The sequence below is a fragment of the Ranitomeya variabilis genome, chromosome 2, assembly GCF_051348905.1.
Source record: "Ranitomeya variabilis isolate aRanVar5 chromosome 2, aRanVar5.hap1, whole genome shotgun sequence".
Classification (NCBI taxonomy): domain Eukaryota; kingdom Metazoa; phylum Chordata; class Amphibia; order Anura; family Dendrobatidae; genus Ranitomeya; species Ranitomeya variabilis.
The window spans coordinates 148408539-148429296 of record NC_135233.1 but is presented as its reverse complement, the minus strand read 5'-3'; the positions used below and the strand labels follow the sequence as shown (position 1 = coordinate 148429296).

Sequence of the window (20758 nt, the reverse complement as noted above, 5' to 3'; positions counted from 1 at the left end):
CGCCCTGACCCACACAACGCCCCTCGGTGTCTTATTTATTGGGACTGCGAGGGTGTGATTGATGGGCAGGATCAGTGCATCAGTTCGCCTGTCCCTCCTCTCCTTCCGCCTTCTTCGGACTGTGCGGCTTCATGGCCGTGGCATGCGATAAGGGATCAGATGACGCCGCATAGTCTGAAGCGGGTGTAAGAACCCAAGCGAGAGGCGAACATATGTACTGCGCCAGGCCATGAATCCCAGCCCCGCAGTGTTTAAACTATGTCAATACACTGCGGGGCTGTGATTCATGGGCATCGCGAACCGCACCGGCCAACATTAAATGAGGTCAGAAGATGGGCAGCGCTAACGGCGCTAGGCCAGGGGATAACACGACAGCGCAGACTCCTGTACAGCAAATAACAACGCTCGGGAGGCTGCACCCAGCACCAAGGTGGGATTCTTGACACCTGTGCTGCGTCTCATTACAAAGGGAACTCTCGCCTCCATTACACAGTTTGACTGTCTAAAGGGCTGAATGTTATACGTGTTCCATTCAGCGTGTGCAAGGAGAAAAATTACAAGAGCAACCTTTGACTTGCGCAGCACTGCTGCTGCATAAGCTGTGGCTCTTCTACTTTGTAACCCCTGAGGGGGGGTTAAAGGTGACTTTTGAAATCGGTTCAATTAGGCTTCGGCCTACACTCTGCTCCACCTGCAGAGCCCGGGCTCCAACAACGCTAGTTGCTGTCCGGAAGTGCTGGCTGCACAGAGCCAAACACCTCGCCAATGTGTCAGTGGGGTCCAGCACCGCCAGCTGTTCCCCTGCTGTGTAGCCGGCAACGTGTCCTGCAAAAGTCACGCAGACACAACACACCCAAAGCTGCCGCCTGTGCAGGCTTCGGCCTACACTCCCCTCCCCCTGCTCCTCCTCCTCCTGCTCCTCCTCCTGCTGTCCCTGGGCTCTAACACACCGCCAGTTTTTGCCCAGATGTGCTAGCTGCACAGAGAAAAACACCAGCCAATGTGTTAGTGGGGTCCAGCACCGCCAGCTGTTCCCCTGCTGTGCAGCCGGCAACGTGTCCTGCAAAAGCCACGCAGACACAAGAACTGAAATTGAAGGGAACCTGTCCCCCCTCCCCCAGGCGTTTTTACGTTATCCAGCCACCTTGTACAGCGGTAATGCTGCATGTGTGCAAGGTGGCTCAGAAACGTATTCTCCTCGCACATGTGGAACTGAAAACACGTCTGCAATGTGTCCTCTGTGTGACCATTTAACCGTCCCGGTGGTGTGACTTTCCTTTGTAATGACACGCTGCAACCCCCTTGGTAGCGCTGCCCGTCTTCTGGCATCATGGTTTGGCTGCCTGCGCCTCTGCGGCCGCCCTGACCCACACAACGCCCCTCGGTGTCTTATTTATTGGGACTGCGAGGGTGTGATTGATGGGCAGGATCAGTGCATCAGTTCGCCTGTCCCTCCTCTCCTTCCGCCTTCTTCGGACTGTGCGGCTTCATGGCCGTGGCATGCGATAAGGGATCAGATGACGCCGCATAGTCTGAAGCGGGTGTAAGAACCCAAGCGAGAGGCGAACATATGTACTGCGCCAGGCCATGAATCCCAGCCCCGCAGTGTTTAAACTATGTCAATACACTGCGGGGCTGTGATTCATGGGCATCGCGAACCGCACCGGCCAACATTAAATGAGGTCAGAAGATGGGCAGCGCTAACGGCGCTAGGCCAGGGGATAACACGACAGCGCAGACTCCTGTACAGCAAATAACAACGCTCGGGAGGCTGCACCCAGCACCAAGGTGGGATTCTTGACACCTGTGCTGCGTCTCATTACAAAGGGAACTCTCGCCTCCATTACACAGTTTGACTGTCTAAAGGGCTGAATGTTATACGTGTTCCATTCAGCGTGTGCAAGGAGAAGAATTACAAGAGCAACCTTTGACTTGCGCAGCACTGCTGCTGCATAAGCTGTGGCTCTTCTACTTTGTAACCCCTGAGGGGGGGTTAAAGGTGACTTTTGAAATCGGTTCAATTAGGCTTCGGCCTACACTCTGCTCCACCTGCAGAGCCCGGGCTCCAACAACGCTAGTTGCTGTCCGGAAGTGCTGGCTGCACAGAGCCAAACACCTCGCCAATGTGTCAGTGGGGTCCAGCACCGCCAGCTGTTCCCCTGCTGTGTAGCCGGCAACGTGTCCTGCAAAAGTCACGCAGACACAACACACCCAAAGCTGCCGCCTGTGCAGGCTTCGGCCTACACTCCCCTCCCCCTGCTCCTCCTCCTCCTGCTCCTCCTCCTGCTGTCCCTGGGCTCTAACACACCGCCAGTTTTTGCCCAGATGTGCTAGCTGCACAGAGAAAAACACCAGCCAATGTGTCAGTGGGGTCCAGCACCGCCAGCTGTTCCCCTGCTGTGCAGCCGGCAACGTGTCCTGCAAAAGCCACGCAGACACAAGAACTGAAATTGAAGGGAACCTGTCCCCCCTCCCCCAGGCGTTTTTACGTTATCCAGCCACCTTGTACAGCGGTAATGCTGCATGTGTGCAAGGTGGCTCAGAAACGTATTCTCCTCGCACATGTGGAACTGAAAACACGTCTGCAATGTGTCCTCTGTGTGACCATTTAACCGTCCCGGTGGTGTGACTTTCCTTTGTAATGACACGCTGCAACCCCCTTGGTAGCGCTGCCCGTCTTCTGGCATCATGGTTTGGCTGCCTGCGCCTCTGCGGCCGCCCTGACCCACACAACGCCCCTCGGTGTCTTATTTATTGGGACTGCGAGGGTGTGATTGATGGGCAGGATCAGTGCATCAGTTCGCCTGTCCCTCCTCTCCTTCCGCCTTCTTCGGACTGTGCGGCTTCATGGCCGTGGCATGCGATAAGGGATCAGATGACGCCGCATAGTCTGAAGCGGGTGTAAGAACCCAAGCGAGAGGCGAACATATGTACTGCGCCAGGCCATGAATCCCAGCCCCGCAGTGTTTAAACTATGTCAATACACTGCGGGGCTGTGATTCATGGGCATCGCGAACCGCACCGGCCAACATTAAATGAGGTCAGAAGATGGGCAGCGCTAACGGCGCTAGGCCAGGGGATAACACGACAGCGCAGACTCCTGTACAGCAAATAACAACGCTCAGGAGGCTGCACCCAGCACCAAGGTGGGATTCTTGACATCTGTGCTGCGTCTCATTACAAAGGGAACTCGCGCCTCCAACACAGTTTGACTGTATAAAGGGCTAAATGTTATACGTGTTTCATTCAGCGTGTGCAAGGAGCGAAATTAAAAGAGCAACCTTTGACTTGTGCAGCACTACTGCTGCATAAGCTGTGGCTCTTCTACTTTCTAACCCCTGAGGGGGGGTTAAAGGTTACCTTTGAAATTGGTTCAAGTAGGCTTCGGCCTACACTCTGCTCCCCCTGCAGAGCCCGGGCTACAACACCGCTCGTTGCTGTCCGGAAGTGCTGGCTGCACAGAGCCAAACACCTCGCCAATGTGTCAGTGGGGTCCAGCACCGCCAGCTGTTCCCCTGCTGTGCAGCCGGCAACGTGTCCTGCAAAAGCCACGCAGACACTTGCTCTTGTACCTTCTGCTCCACATCCTGGTTCCAGTACCGTCAGCTGGTTCCGGGCAGAGCCTTTGGCTTAGGTGCCTCCCTCTGGGTATCCGAGTTCCACCAACGTCAGGTGGTCCTTGGTAGTGCTTTCAGGCACGGGTACCTCCTGCTTAGTAACCGGGTTCCAGTAACGTCAGCTGGTCCTCGGTAGTTCCATTGGCTCTTGGACCTTCGGCTACCCATCCGGGTTCCAGCACCGTCAGCTGGTTCTCGGCAGTGTCTTTTGCTCTTGTACCTTCTGCTCCCCATCCTGGTTCCAGTACCGTCAGCTGGTTCCGGGCAGAGCCTTTGGCTTAGGTGCCTCCCTCTGGGTATCCGAGTTCCACCAACGTCAGGTGGTCCTTGGTAGTGCTTTCAGGCACGGGTACCTCCTGCTTAGTAACCGGGTTCCAGTAACGTCAGCTGGTCCTCGGTAGTTCCATTGGCTCTTGGACCTTCGGGTAGCCATCCGAGTTCCAGTTCCATCAGCTGGTTCTCGGCATTTTCTCAGCCTTCTTGTACCTTCTGCTACATTTCCAAGTTCAAGAGACTAAACACGATGACCCGGAAGAACACCCCTAAGATGACGACGACACCAGAGACGACAACCACCGTGATGACGACGACCCTGGAGACGATGACCCTGAAGACCACCCCGATGACGACGACCCCGGAGACCACCCCGATGACGACGACCCCGGAGACGACGACCCTGGAGACGACGACGACCTGGAAGACCGAGAAGCAGAAGAACAAGAGGCTGCAGAACAAAGAGCAGAAGGACATTAAGCATAACACAAAATATCAGAGCAAAAAAATATTATGTAAATTATAAGCAGAAGAAGACTAAGCAGTGTATGGGGGTGAGTCCGTTCCTCCTCGTGGTGCCCCTGGATAAAGCCTGATGCTGCAGGCCAAACTGAACGCGGACAAATGTAACTGGTTTGTGACAGGCAGAACGGAAGGTGTAATCTTCAAACTTTTATAGATAACAACTACGGGAATGCCTGTCACAAATAAGAATATGATGAAGAAGTTGAATATGATGAAGATAATAGTAAAATAAAAAGAATATGAACAATGTAACCCAAAAAATAATAGGTAGAAGATGAAGAAGAAGATGAATAAGGTGAAGAAGTTGATGTCAAAGAAGCTGATGATGAGGATAATTAAGAAGAAAGCGTGGGAGAAGTAAAAAAGAAGGTGAAGGGCGTGGAAGTAGTGAAACATCAATATCTGACATAAAAAAAAAAAAAAATAACATAGTCAAATTCTTTCTAACGCCGAACTTCATAAAAAAAAATAAAAAATCCTGCTATTCTATTACATTGGGCTAAACCTCTGTCCCTTTAATATCTCCGCCACGTCCCCCAATACATCCTACATTATTCTTAGTTGTTTTCCTTCATGTAGAATGAACCTACAAGTTTATTAAGGGTTTATTTTAATTCCGATATTTTCGTCCCATTGACTTGCATTGGGATCGGGTATCGGTATCGGATTGGATCCGATATTTTGACGGTATCGGCCGATACTTTCCGATACCGATACTTTCCGATATCGGAAAGTATCGCTCAACACTAGTCACAAAATAAGAGTCTCAGAATCAGTGGGATCAGTTGAAGCGTTCCAGAGTTATTACTTCATGAATTGACAGTGGTCAGAATTGTAAAATTTGGCCTGTAATAAAGGTGAAAACAGGCTTGAGGTGGTGGGAGGAGGCAAAAAGGGTTAAAGGGTTAAGTTGAAGATGTTCTCTTCCTGGTATAAACACAACTTGGAAAATTGAAAATGAATTTGTGTCAAGAACACTGCCCAATCTCTGTACATGTGACTCAGATGTGACTGCAAAGTAAAACTCTGCTTCTTACACTCATTCGTCCACTCACCTATCGCAATAGGCTGACAATGAGCTAAGGGCGCCCCACAGTCAGTTCACACATCCACATCACAATTCTTGCTGTCACCACTCATTATTTTGTTAGGCCAGATTTTATATCCTCTTATTAGAGGACATTCACACAGATGTAAACCTGGTTCAATTCAATATTTACAAATACAATGGCTTATAAATCTGGAAAGTGCCAATAGTACCTATACTTTAGTGCACCCATAGAATTCTACGGGCAAGAGGCATAACAAAAAGATTTGTCTTAGGCTGCTATCACACTAGCAGTATTTGGTCAGTATTTTACATCAGTGTTTGTAAGCCAAAATCAGGAGTGGAAAAATTAGAGGAAAAGTATAACAGAAACATATGCACCACTTCTGTATTTATCACCCACTCCTGGTTTTGGCTACAAATACTGATGTAAAATACTGACCAAATACTGCTAGTGTGACGGCAGCCTAATAACATTTAGGTACTGGAGAAGTAGAATAAAAGATTCAAAAGTACCCTCTAGACATGAGTGGATTGCTCTGTTGAAGATCGAATTTGAGTAGACTTTCCTGAAATTCACAGTTTCACATGAATTCGAACACTTTGAAATTTGATTCGCGGTTCACAAACGAGAGAAATACCATACTGCTGAAGCATTCCAGGGTGGGCTAGTATCTTTTTGCGTTGCTGCTATGACATCTAATGGATTATCATACCTTGCACAGTGATGGTCAATATCGGGGCCATCATAGATAAGCAGTTCCCAACGGAGCATAGATTGTACAGGAAAATCATGTTCCATCTCCAGAGTTACTGGGTAAGCCTAGTTTCACATTTGTGGACGAGGGCTTTGGGGAGAGCTGCGTAGTTCCTCCGTTAAGCCCTGCCCACTGCTGCGCCTCTTCCTTCAGCTCCGCCTACGTCGGCATACGTCCTGCGTACCCTATCTTTAACATTGGGTACGCAGGCCATGCGGATGTATGCGGAAGCCTCCACATGCGTCCTTTTGATTCTGCGCCGACAGCAACAAAATGCAAGAGCGAAGAGCGGGAAGACTGTGGGGGATATCACGATTTTTTATTTTTGTTTATTATTTTTTACATTATATCTTTTTACTATTGATGCTGCATAGGCAGCATCAATAGTAAAAAGAGAGAGAACAGGGCATGCACAGTTTGGAGGCCGGACTCCAGCGCCTTATATCGTTATGTGGCGCATACGGCTCCCATAGGCATCCATTATCTGAAAAGCAGGATGGCGCCGATTCCAGCGCCATCAGGTTTTTCACTGCAACAAAAAAATCTTCCTCTGGACGTTTTCTCCATCCGCCGGACCGGCAAAAAACGTGTGAAACTTTGGGACATCAGGCCCAATCCAGTACTAATACAACTCTATGAGAAAAAACGGATCCGGCGGAAAAAAAAACGGATCTGTTTTTTTGAAAATTCGCCAGATTGTGCCTGATGCAAAAAACCTGATGCGTGAAAGTAGCCTTACAGATCCACAAAGCTAATTAGGGAAATTACATGTTTTGCAGTGATGATGAAAGTTTGAATTCAAAAGGTTTCATGCAGTAATAATTCTGTCCAACTACTGTATAAAGTCCAAAACATATACAAAACTCTTACTAATGAAACTGTTGCTATGAACATTTTTTTTACTGTAAAACATGTTTTGAAACAAAGTAGCTTTATGAACTTGTATAAAATGATCCTATCTCTGAAAATCAAGCTATAGTAATTTATCAGGCTTTTACACCAAGTAAACAAGCCCACAACACCGACCTGTGCAGCTGCCTCATTATAGCTGTCATTTCCTTACACAAACAGCTTTAAATAAAGCACAGCTGCTGGTTGAGTTTTCGAAAAAAGGAAAAGTGTCCTTTAGCAGAATAATAGGGCGTTTCTGATACATTTTCTGCTGGAAATGTAATATTGTGTCACAAAATGCTACAAGATCAACAGCATAATTTCATTTAAAGTAAAAATAACTATACATAATCTCTGTTCCAGATGCGTTGTAAGTCTCATATCATAACAGCACATTTATTTATCACTACAAACATTGCAATTAGCAAAACCCAACAGAGTAAATGTAACACATACTTGTCACATATGGTTCATAATATTTATATGGAATGAATAAGAACAGCTGAGTACCAGTAGATGACGTATATCCTTGGTTAGCAAATTCTATCATATTTTTCAAAGCACTGACAGCATTGTTAAATGAGATCTGGAAGTGGTTGTAATTATACATATCATTATAAATCATTACAAACACTTGCAGATCTGATCTCATAGTGTTGTTACTCTCTTCCTACTCTCACTAACTGCTGTGAGATGAAACCTGAAAGTGTTTGTAATGATACATACAGTAACTCAGCTCTGCTGTACCTCTACACAGTTGCTGCAGAGATAAGTGAGGAGAGGAGGGCATGTTCTTTTTCTCCTGTGTTTTGTTGCCTGCTTATGATTGGTCAAACTCAAGCAGAGTAAGAAGTACACGTACCTAAAAGCAAGTCTCTGGTAACGCAAAGTTACCAGAACTATAACATAAATGATATCCCAAATTTAACAAGCAAAAAATCTCCATAATAGAGTGTAGAAATTAAGAAAATAAAAGCTACATTTTACACAGTTCTGCAGCCACTATTATATAATATGGTAAATTTAACAAGCTCAAACTTTTGGAAGGTCCTTTTTTAATATGCTATGTTATTATATGTCACGGGGATAGACAGAGAGGAGTCAAAAGATGGCACCATGTGGCTACACGTGTCCCTGCGCTGAATGGATTTGCTTTGCCTTCCAGTTAGCTGTGCAGATTTCCCTTGTTCTGGTGTTGCAACTGTTAAGAGGTGTAGATTTCCCTTGCTCTGCTGTTGCAAGGGTTAAACAATTCTATTTGCCTCCTAGAGCTCTCCTCCTCAGTTGTCCTGAGTTTGCCACTCCCCTCTGGTATAAATGATCACCTCTTAGTATTTGCCAGTGATAGCTTGCTATACCTTGCAGTTGGTATAGGAGCTGTGAGTTGTGAAAGAGAAGCTGTTTAGGATTCGTCACTGGAGACTGCTGTTTGGAAGTTTGTTTGGTGTTATCCTTATCTCCCTTTTTGGACTTCCTTATCCTTCCTCTCTCGTTATATACCATTCCTAAGTCTGGGTGCCCCAAGAGTGATTGCTGTTTTCTTTACCCTTGTCTGTCTCCATTTGTGTCTTTATTACAGAGCAGGACTAGTTTTCCTGCTGTTCTATGCACTAGCCAGGGCAGTGCTTAGGGCAAGACAGGGAATAAGAACATGATCACCGCTCAGGTTGAAAGAACCTGTCTACGGACGTCATGGAGCTCAGGGTTGCCCCTTTCCCTAGTTGCAGTGCTTCCCTTCCGATCCCATCTCGCCATCAGCCGCCTGGCTCCTTAGTGGAGCGTGACACTGATAAACATGAATAAAAAAGAACTATTCAATACTTTAGAGAAAGGCAAATGTAGTTTTCCAGGTCGCATTATGGCCCTGATTCATTAAAGAGTTAATTGCAGAAAACTGGTGTAAACACTTTGAAAAGTCACAAAGTTTTGGCGCAACACAGGGTTGCACAAAAATGTAGCGACTTTTGCAGTTTTCTTGCCAGTTTTGACCAGCTCTACAAAAATGGGTGGAAGTGGGATTAGAAGAGGGTGGAATGGGGTGTGGAGATGATCCACTTGGAGGCATTTATCTTTTAATGAATCAGGGGTCTCTGACTCCACCACACTCCATCAAAACTGGTGTGAACAATTACGGTCTCGATGAATCGGGGCCCATATGTTTGCCGGGATACATGATAACTATTGTATGTTAAGACTGCAATTTTGTAATTAGGGGAATTTTTTAATTGTCCCTACTTCAGTTTCCTGCTGTAAAAAGTCACAATTAATGGTGCACACCATAGTTACGCAATCATGTGCAACTATTTTTACATTTCTATGCCACTCACATTGGGTCGCAAGGGACCCATTAAATTTACTATAGTTGAAACCAAATTTCATTATCTGGCATACAGTATATATGCACAGCAAGAAATGTCCCTTATTTATTAAGAGGCATGTGGCTCCGAATAAATTAGGTGCATCTTAATCTTGCAACTTTTTATTAAGACAGGCTGGGCTTAATAATTTTACCCCCAAGAGTCTGAACACAAAATGGGTGAAACTATGGGCAGCAAACCAAGAAGTCGCATGTGTAAGAAACGCGCACAGACATATTAAAAGAAAAATATATCTAATGTCTAGCATCTAGGTGGCTAATTACTTACCTTCCTGATGAGATTGCTGAAGAGGGTTTGATAACTCTGATGGAGGACGTGCAGAATGAGTGGCTGACCTGGTTTTCTCTTTGTCTCCTTTCTTTTTCCCAGCATCCTTTAAGTCTGATTTGTCTGTGGCAAAAAAAATGGAAAACATTGGATGGTTGAAAAATCTGCCAAGCTAGATGATATAAATGTTTGAGGTCCTATGTTTAAGACTGGTGGTGCTCACTATCAGTCTATTCGAATAAAGAGCTTGGCTTTGTAGGATACTTGTGTGACTGATGGTGGTGGTGGTGGACCCCAGCAATCATACATTTTTCATCTGTTCTGTGGTGATACATGTTTTTGAGTGTTAACCCGTTCAATAAAAGAGACTATTTTACAGGGATCACTCCCCCAAACCACCAGGACATAATCTATGTAGTGTAAGTATTAGGATATTTATGTATACCTACGCTACATAGATGATTTCCTGGTGGTTTGGAGGAGTGATCCCTGTAAAATAGTCTCTTTTGTTGAATATCTTAACAATAGCCCCTGTAATATGTCATTCACCTTTTTCAGAAATCCATTAACCATTTTGTTCCTGGGTCTTAGTTTAACAGGTGATCCAGATAAAAAAAGTGTTACTTGTAGTTTATTTAGAAACTCTAACTCTGGTAACTCTCTGCTGTATGCCACCAGTAAGAATCGCAGGCATATTATTGATAACATCCCAACTGGGGAATATATTAGGGCAAAGCGTTGTTGTTCATCAGAGGTATTTTATGATATGGAATGCAAGAAAATTCAAAAAAGGTTTTTTAACAGGGGTTACAAAAACTCTCACCTTTAAATAGTCATATCACGCATCAGCGGCTCATCAGTAATAGAGTTCTAATATTCAAACCAGCTAGGGGTTTGGAGCTCTCCTGTTTCGGTGGTGCTGCTGTTGTGGGTGTGCAGATTCCTAATGCCATATTCTCTGTAGCTTTGGAGCTTAGCAGCAAAGCCTGAAGCTGAGTATTTCTTCATTTTTTTTCTTTTCTCCCTTGTTTGTCACTTCCCCTGTGTTTTACCATTTGCAGTGGTGAGGCTAGCATCCTTGCTGACCAGTGCACTAGCCAGGTTATACTGAGGTGACAATCAGGCACTAGGCACGTGATGGTGGCTGGGGGAAGGACCCACATAGTATGTTAGGGGAGCTTACGGGCAGGCACATGTTTGTGTCATGAGGTATCCCATGCCTCGTTCCCTACTGTTAGGGCCTTCCTCTCCCTTTTCCATGTCATTTTTGTATGCTGGATTGTCCTCCGGACTTACCCGTGTCCGAGTGTGACATTATGAGACCAAAACTGAACTCTTTGAATGACATAATACACACCATGTTTGGATGCCAAAAGGCACTGCATATCACCCCAAAAACAACATACCAACAGTGAATCTTGGTGGTGGGAATGTCAGGATATGGGGCTGTTTTTCAGCATATTGCACTGCAAACTTCATACTACTGAAGGAAGGATGAGTAGACAAGTGTATCGAGACATTATTGATAAAAATCTGCTGCCATCTACCAGGGTGATGAAGATGAAACCAGGGTGGACATTTCAGCAAGACAATGATTCCAAACACACAGGCAAGGAAACTCTCAATGGGTTTCAGTGAAAAAAAAAAATAAAGCTGCTTGTATGGGCCAGCCAATCACCTGACCTGAATGCATTAGAAAATTTGTGGAAGTAACTAAAGCTCAGAGTTCATAGCAGAATCCCACAAAAACTTCAGGATTTGAAGAATGTTTGGCCGGGGTCACATTTGCGAGTGCAATGCGAGAAACTTGCACTAGTCGCTCGCATCATTACCCGGCACTGCCGCCAGCACTCGGGACTGGAACGTGCGGCCGCATGTATTTCTATGCAGCTGAACGCTCCGTTCCGAGTGCCGGCGGCAGTGCCAGGTATTGATGCGAGAGACTGTTGTAAGAAAAAAGGTTGATAGGCATATTGTTCAATGGCAAAGACAAAACAGTCTTCTTGTTTTTAGAAACAAATGGCTGAAGCTCAGGACACTTTTAATTGTGCCTACTTTAGTGTATAAAACCTGCCTAGAGTGTCTCATTTAAAATAAGATATCAATCCTGCCATGTCAAGGCTTTCATTAGCCTAAAGAGGATTTTAACCAACAGTCTTAATTAGCATGAAAAGCTAAGTGCATGAAATGTGTTCTATCATCCTCTTCAATTAAAATACAGAGAAACAGGTTGCAACATTTCAGCGACACTTGATTTCCTGCATAAACACTGAAAGTAAAATTACCTTTGCCGCTCTTTTCTGAGGGCTTAATTATGACGGGCACAGGGATATCTGGTTTGACGTCTGATAGCTTGCTGTCTCTGGATTTGTCTTCTACTCCATTGGGTTTGGGTTCTTGTACTTCATCGCTAGGTAACTTGAATTCAGGAACAATTCTTTTTAAGAGCTCCCATACTTCTTCAAGACAGTCATTTCTGAAATATGGGAATAATTACAGTAAGAAGGAATATGACATCAGAAGTAACCTGTTTACATTGAGTTTCTCTGGTATTTTTCCAAACCACTCTTTATTTACATAAAATCCTAAAATCTTCCAGTTTTCACTTTGGCCACAGAGTTTCACATTAGGTAGAAATTCTCTATTTTGTAGAGATCACTTTGTCATTATCATCACAGACAGTATTGCAATGAAAGATAATACCTATGCATAGATAACATAATAACTGATCACTGAGCAAAACTCAGGTATAGACGTCAAGGAACATCTCCACTATATGAAAAAAAAAATATACACTACCGTTCAAACGTTTAGGGCTTGTTCACACTTTGCGGAATTAGCTGCAGATTTTTCCGCTGCGGATTTGGAAAAACCGCAGTGCAAAACCGCTGCGGTTTTCACTGCGGATTTTCCTGCGGTTTCTTCTGCGGATTCCTCTGCGGGTTTTCAACAGCACTTTCCTATTGGTGCATGTTGAAAACCGCTGCGGAATCCGCAGAAAGAAGTGACATGCTCCTTCTTTTTTTCCGCAGCAATTCCGCGCGTTTTTTTCAGGGATTTTCCGCAATGTGGGCACAGCGGCTTTTGTTTTCCATAGGGTAACATTGTACTGTACCCTGCATGGAAAACTGCTGCGGATCCGCAGAGTCAAATCCGCTGCGGATCCGCAGCAAAAACCGCAAAGTGTGAACATAGCCTTAGGGTCACCCAGACAATTTTGTGTTTTCCATGAAAACTCATACCTTTATTAATCAAATGAGTTGCCAAATGAATTTAAAATCTAGTCCAGACATTGACAAGGTTCGAAAAAAAGATTTTTATTTGAAATAATAATTTTCTCTTTCAAACTTTGCTTTCGTCAAAGAATGCTCCCTTTGCAGCAATTCCAGCATTACAGACCTTTGGCATTCTAGCAGTTAATTTGCTGAGGCAATCTGGAGAAGTCCCTCACACAAGTTGGTTTGGCTTGATGGGCACTTTTTGCGTACCATACGGTCAAGCTGCTCCCACAAACAGCTCAATGGGGTTGAGATCTGGTGACTGCGCTGGCCACTCCATTACAGATAGAATACCAGCTGTCTGCTTCTTCCCTAAATAGTTCTTGCATAATTTGGAGGTGTGCTTTGGGTCATTGTCCTGTTTTAGGATGAAATTGGCTCCAATCAAGCACTGTCCACAGGGTATGGCATGGCATTGCAAAATGGAGTAATGGCCTTCCTTATTCAATATCCCTTTTACCTTGTACAAATATCCCACTTTACCAGCACCAAAGCAACCCCAGACCATCACATTACCTCCTGTTGTGAATTCCGTTCTCGAACTCCCTCCGGTGGTCATGAATGGTACTTCGGCGAGTTCTGTCCGTGGACTCCCTCTGATGGCTGTGAGTGGAGCTGCTGGTTCTGAGACTCCTTCCTCAGCTGCCCTCGTTTATTGCTAGGCTGGCTTCTCTATTTAACTCCACTCAGATTGTTACTTCATGCCAGCTGTCAATGTCTTAGTACTGGTTCAGATCTCTCCTGGATCTTTCTGATGACCTGTCTACTCCAGCAGAAGCTAAGTCCCTGCTAGTTAATTTGTTGTTCATTGTTTTCTTGTCCAGCTTGCTATCATGATATTGCCTTGCTAGCTGGAAGCTCTGGGATGCAGAGTGGCACCTCCGCACCGTGAGTCGGTGCGGGGGTCTTTTTGCACACTCTGCGTGGTATTTTGTGGTGTCCTTCGTGCTAATTCCTTGTTTGTGAAGGGGTCTAAATGTCTCTTCGGAGTTCAGAAGGTTTCATTTTTGGGCTTCATTTTTTCCCCTTCTACTATTGAGATGGATCCTGTTAAAGTTCAGGCCATTTATGATTGGACTCAGCCTACATCTGTGAAGAGCCTTCAGAAATTCCTGGGCTTTGCTAATTTTTATCGTCGCTTCATCGCTAATTTTTCTAGTGTTGTTAAACCATTGACTGATTTGACTAAGAAAGGTGCGGATGTGGTGAATTGGTCCTCTGCGGCCATTGAGGCTTTTCAGGAGTTGAAACGTCGTTTCTCTTCAGCCCCGGTGTTGTGTCAGCCAGATGTTTCGCTCCCTTTTCAGGTCGAGGTAGATGCTTCTGAGATTGGAGCAGGGGCTGTTTTATCTCAAAGAAGTTCTGATGGCTCTGTGATGAAGCCATGTGCTTTCTTTTCTAGGAAGTTTTCGCCTGCTGAGCGTAATTATGATGTTGGCAATAGGGAGTTGTTGGCTATGAAGTGGGCATTCGAGGAGTGGCGACATTGGCTTGAAGGAGCCAAGCATCGCGTGGTGGTCTTGACGGATCACAAGAATCTGACTTATCTCGAGTCTGCCAAGCGGTTGAATCCTAGACAGGCTCGATGGTCGCTGTTTTTCTCCCATTTCGATTTTGTGGTTTCATACCTTTTGGGTTCTAAGAATGTGAAGGCTGATGCCCTTTCAAGGAGTTTTGTGCCTGATTCTCCGGGAGTTCCTGAGCCGGCTGGTATTCTCAAAGAGGGGGTAATTTTGTCTGCCATCTCCCCTGATTTGCGGCGGGTGCTGCAGGAGTTTCAGGCTGATAGACCTGACCATTGTCCAGCGGAGAAACTGTTTGTCCCTGATAGATGGACTAGTAGAGTTATCTCTGAAGTTCATTGTTCGGTGTTGGCCGGTCATCCTGGAATCTTTGGTACCAGGGATTTGGTGGCTAGGTCCTTTTGGTGGCCGTCCTTGTCGCGGGATGTGCGTTCCTTTGTGCAGTCCTGTAGGACTTGTGCTCGGGCTAAGCCCTGCTGTTCTCGTGCCAATGGGTTGCTTTTGCCCTTGCCAGTCCCGAAAAGGCCCTGGACGCATGTTTCCATGGATTTTATTTCAGATCTCCCTGTCTCTCAAAGGATGTCGGTCATCTGGGTGGTTTGTGATCGCTTCTCTAAGATGGTCCATTTGGTACCCTTGCCTAAATTGCCTTCCTCCTCTGATTTGATTCCATTATTTTTCCAGCATGTGGTTCGTTTGCACGGCATTCCGGAGAACATCGTGTCGGACAGAGGTTCCCAGTTTGTTTCAAGGTTTTGGCGGTCCTTTTGTGCTAAGATGGGCATTGATTTGTCTTTTTCTTCGGCTTTCCATCCTCAGACAAATGGCCAAACCGAACGAACCAATCAGACTTTGGAAACATATCTGAGATGCTTTGTTTCTGCTGATCAGGATGATTGGGTGACCTTCTTGCCTTTGGCTGAGTTCGCCCTTAATAATCGGGCCAGTTCGGCTACTTTGGTTTCGCCTTTTTTCTGTAATTCTGGTTTCCATCCTCGTTTTTCTTCAGGGCAGGTTGAGCCTTCGGACTGTCCTGGTGTGGATTCTGTGGTGGACAGGTTGCAGCAAATTTGGACTCACGTAGTGGACAATTTGACATTGTCCCAGGAGAAGGCTCAACGTTTCGCTAACCGCCGTCGCTGTGTTGGTCCCCGACTTCGTGTTGGGGATTTGGTTTGGTTGTCGTCTCGTTATGTTCCTATGAAGGTTTCTTCTCCTAAGTTTAAGCCTCGTTTCATTGGTCCTTATAAAATTCCTGAAATTCTCAATCCCGTGTCATTTCGTTTGGCCCTTCCAGCTTCTTTTGCCATCCATAATGTGTTCCATAGGTCGTTGTTGTGGAGATATGTGGCGCCTATGGTCCCCTCCGTTGACCCTCCTGCTCCGGTGTTGGTCGAGGGGGAGTTGGAGTATGTGGTGAAGATTTTAGATTCTCGTATTTCGAGATGGAAACTTCAGTACCTGGTCAAGTGGAAGGGCTATGGTCAGGAAGATAATTCCTGGGTTGTTGCCTCTGATGTCCATGCTGCCGATTTAGTTCGTGCCTTTCATTTGGCTCGTCCTGATCGGCCTGGGGGCTCTGGTCAGGGTTCGGTGACCCCTCCTCAAGGGGGGGGTACTGTTGTGAATTCCGTTCTCGAACTCCCTCTGGTGGTCATGAATGGTACTTCGGTGAGTTCTGTCCGTGGACTCCCTCTGGTGGCTGTGAGTGGAGCTGCTGGTTCTGAGACTCCTTCCTCAGCTGCCCTCGTTTATTGCTAGGCTGGCTTCTCTATTTAACTCCACTCAGATCGTTACTTCATGCCAGCTGTCAATGTCTTAGTACTGGTTCAGATCTCTCCTGGATCTTTCTGATGACCTGTCTACTCCAGCAGAAGCTAAGTCCCTGCTAGTTAATTTGTTGTTCATTGTTTTCTTGTCCAGCTTGCTATCATGATATTGCCTTGCTAGCTGGAAGCTCTGGGATGCAGAGTGGCACCTCCGCACCGTGAGTCGGTGCGGGGGTCTTTTTGCACACTCTGCGTGGTATTTTGTAGTTTTTTGTGCTGACCGCAAAGATACCTTTTCTATCCTCTGTCTGTTTAGTGAAGTCTGGCCTCCTTTGCTAAAACCTGTTTCATTCCTGTGTTTGTGACTTCCATCTTAACTCACAGTCAATATTTGTGGGGGGCAGCCTTTTCCTTTGGGGAATTTCTCTGAGGCAAGGTAAGGCTTTATTTCCTATCTTTAGGGGTAGTTAGCTCTTAGGCTGTGAAGAGGCATCTAGGCAGAGTTAGGTATGCTCCACGGCTATTTCTAGTGTGTGTGATAGGATTAGGGTTTGCGGTCAGCAGAGCTCCCACTTCCCAGAGCTTGTCCTGTCTCATAGTTTAACTATCAGGTCATTCCGGGTGCTCCTAACCACCAGGTCCATAACAACCTCCACCATGCTTGACAGATGGCGTCAGACACTCTTCCAACATCTTTTCAGTTGTTCTGCGTCTCACAAATGTTCTTCTGTGTGATCCAAACACCTAAAACTTGGATTCGTCTGTCCATAACACTTTTTTCCAATCTTCTTCTGTCCAATGTCTGTGTTCTTTTGCCCATATTAATCTTTTCCTTTTATTAGCCAGTCTCAGATATGGCTTTTTCTTTGCCACTCTGCCCTGAAGGCCAGCATCCCGGAGTCGCCTCTTCACTGTAGACGTTGACACTGGTGTTTTGCGTGTACAATTTAATGAAGCTGCCAGTTGAGGACTTGTGAGGCGTCGATTTCTCAAACTACAGACTCTAATGTACTTGTCTTGTTGCTCAGTTGTGCAGCGGGGCCTCCCACTTCTCTTTCTACTTTGGTTAGAGCCTGTTTGTGCTCTCCTCTGAAGGGAGTAGTACACACCATTGTAGAAAATCTTCAGTTTCTTGGCAATGTCTCACATGGAATAGCCTTAATTTCTAAGAACAAGAATAGACTGTCGAGTTTCACATGAAAGTTGATAGGGCCTCTATACACCTATGAAGATATTGCATTACAAACCAGATGTTTCCAGTTAGAATAGTAGTCATTTACCACATTAACAATGTATAGAGTGTATTTCTGAATCATTTAATGTTAGCTTCATTGGAAAAAACTGTGCTTTTCTTTCAAAAATATGGAAATTTCTAAGCGACCCTAAATTTTTGAACAGTATTGTATATGAACTAAAATAAATCTATGATTAGAAAAATAAAAACAGTTCAGATTTTTTTTTGCTGGCTTTCTGTCAAGCCTCTGGGTTCAAATCCATGAGTCTGAGCTTTGTGGTCGGTTTCTCTGTCCGCCGAGCCACAGCAGATACACCTTTTCTCTAGGTGTTTAGTTTCTGTAATCACTGCTTCAGTCTTTTTAGGGTAAGACATATTTTCTTTTACTCACTTGTCTGCCCTATCACCTTTGTAGTGTGGCTTTATATACTTCCCCCCCCCTCCGCTGGTATTTCCTGTTCCCTGCTGTAGGTAAATTGCACTCTGCTCTGCTCTCCAGTTCATGCTCTGTGAAGAACTCGACGGCCTTTCAGGCAGCATAGGTCCGAGTTGACATACTCTAGTCTGTGTTTAGGGCTATCTCAGCTCATGCAGGAACCATTAGGGACTGTGAGTTCAGGATCTCTAGTCTGTACCCGAACCAGCAGGGTCAATTGCAGTTTTTAGTGTGTTACCTATTTTCCTGAGTGAGTTGCTACATTATCATAACACTCTGGTTTTAATTAGTAAAAAAATATAGATGATACATTCCCATTAGGAGGAAATCTAAGGCTTCGCTCGTATTAACATTTAAGCTTTATGATTTATTTCCACAAATTATATAAACGCTTGACAAAGTATTAATTTTCAGAATGTTCCAAGGGGATCCAGTTACTTAAAATCTTAGAAATTCTGTTTTTCAATCAGTTAAAAAGTTCTGTCATGCGTTTCTTACTTAAAATTACATTATTGCTAACAGATAAAAATATTTTGTATTGTTACCCAGGTATGTATTGTACAATGTATTTGAAAAACAGACGTATGTTCAACATGTGATGTTTTTGCAACACTTTTGCTAAGTATTTCACTCAGAATATTTAGTGTGTAAAAATGCAGTGTTTTATAGTAGCAGCATAATTAATGAGATTTCTGAAATCTTATACAAATGCAGTATATTTTTTCCCCATATATTTTGAGCCCTTCTGCGTTTTTGCCAAGACACAGCATGTCAATTATTTCAATTACTTCAACATTTTTGCTGCACCTTTCACCAATTAAAATGAATGGGTGCAAAATGCAAGTAAATAGACTGCAAAAACGCTTGTAATAATGTTACAAAAATGCATGTATTTAACGCAGTGTTTTCCTGCCATCCTGCTTGTTAGCTGGCAAAAATATCAGCAAGCCTTAAGGTATGTTCACAAGTAGTGTTTTTCTGCACCAAAAACCAGATTGGTTTTTGGTGCAGAAAAACACTACTTGTGAACATACCTTAAGGCTTGCTGATATTTTTGCCAGCTAACATGTCTGTTTACAACAGTTAGGCCGAGGTCAGATCTAACGTATAAAAATACGGTCTGTTTTCTACGGGCCTAATACGCAGAAATGTTCCCTGAACAGTGATCCGTATTTAATCTGTTGGCAAGGTGTGGCTGCGTATTTTGCGCATGTAATCCTCCATATGGCATCCGTATTGCTTTTTTTCTTGCAACCTTCCAAAATGGACATTTAACAGTTTTGAGGCCTGCAATTAATTTAAATCATCATCAGCAACCCTATTTATTGCCTCTACAACAGGTGGCAGCCTCCAATCTGGCCATTTTGTTGCTGTGCTTCTGTTGGTGTGATGGTGGTTTGTTGGCAACATGTCAGACCTACTTCACTTCACCCCAACTGAGCGTGTCTTATATAACTGGGATTTGTCACGCCGCTTTGGCCAGCCATACCCAGTGATAGTGGATCCGAGGAGGAGGAGATGAATGTGGGTCCATTCGCTTTTGAGGCAATGCCTCACTAAAGGCCATTTCCACTGGCTATATGTATCTCTGCGGACACATCCCAACCTGGGATAACCTTTCAGGACACCAGGATGCGGAAATGTATATCTGCAGAGGAGCGTCTTCTCCTTACTTTATTGTATGTATTCCTCATCCTCACATACTCTATGTTCATGATGTGTCTCTAATAAATGTGTTATTTAGTTATGCTTAGCAGCTGATGTAAATTTATTATTAATATATGTACAAACTCTACTAAAATATTAGTAAGAATATGTAGTTAATGTTAAATTCACATAACCAGTGTTAATTTTTGAAGGTACTGTTAGCCTGGCTTGTTAGTTCCACACAGTACTTGCGTTGTATAGTAATGTTCTAAATCATTCAAACCTTGTAATTTTGATTTTTTTTCTGCTTTCAGCTTCCTGACAACTGGCCTTTCGTATGCTGCCCTACAACTGGAATTTTTGATTGGGAGGTCTACTATCTCCGGCATAGTCCAGGCTACCTGTGCAAAAATCTGGTCCAAACTACATCAAGTGGTTATGCCTGTGCCCAAGATGGAAGACTGGATGCGGATTGCGTGTGGCTTTCAGGAGCATTGCCAATTCCCAAATTGCATTGGAGCCCTTGATGGCAAACACATCCGTGTGCGTAAGCCGCCGAAATCAGGGTCCCAATTCTATAATTATAAACAATATTTTTTGGTAGTGTTGTTGGCTGTGGTTGACAGTCACTACAGGGTTTATAATTGTAGATATTTGGGCCTATGGGAGAACTGGAGACTCTAGAGTCTTCAATTCTTCCATTATGGGTTGGCGGCTTCGCAATAACCAGTTGGACCTACCACCACGTCAACTTCCAGGCTCCAATGTAGAAGCTGTGCCCTATGTCCTTGTGTCAGATGGGGCCTTCAAGTTAACAAGACATGTAATGAGGCCATATCCCCGTCGAAACCTGGACCACCGCGTCGGATATTTAACTTGCGTCTACCACGCGCACGGCGGCTGGTGTAGTGCGCCTTTGGCATTCTTTGTGCCAAATGGCGGGTCCTTTGTCAACTATTCAGCGGAGTGAAGCCAACGTCAATGAAGTAATCAAAGCTTGTGTAGTCCTACATAATTTTACCAGACTACATGAATGCTCCTCATCAGATGGTGCTGAAGGTGTGCTGGGCAATGTGGGTAGGCCTACACCACATCTCATCCCTCAGCGTCATCC

At 45.0% G+C, this 20758-nt stretch overlaps 1 protein-coding gene across 2 annotated transcripts in view; it reads right to left on the bottom strand.

Moving 5' to 3' along the window:
• ADGB (androglobin) overlaps positions 1-20758 on the bottom strand; it is a 509594-nt gene that overhangs the window by 381775 nt on the left and 107061 nt on the right. For both annotated transcript variants that reach the window (XM_077283074.1, XM_077283075.1), the window contains exons 8-9: positions 12043-12233; positions 9758-9880 (exon numbers count right to left, since the gene is read on the bottom strand). In XM_077283074.1, the coding sequence (XP_077139189.1) occupies positions 9758-9880; positions 12043-12233 (314 nt within the window). The remainder of the gene's footprint in view (positions 1-9757; positions 9881-12042; positions 12234-20758) is intronic.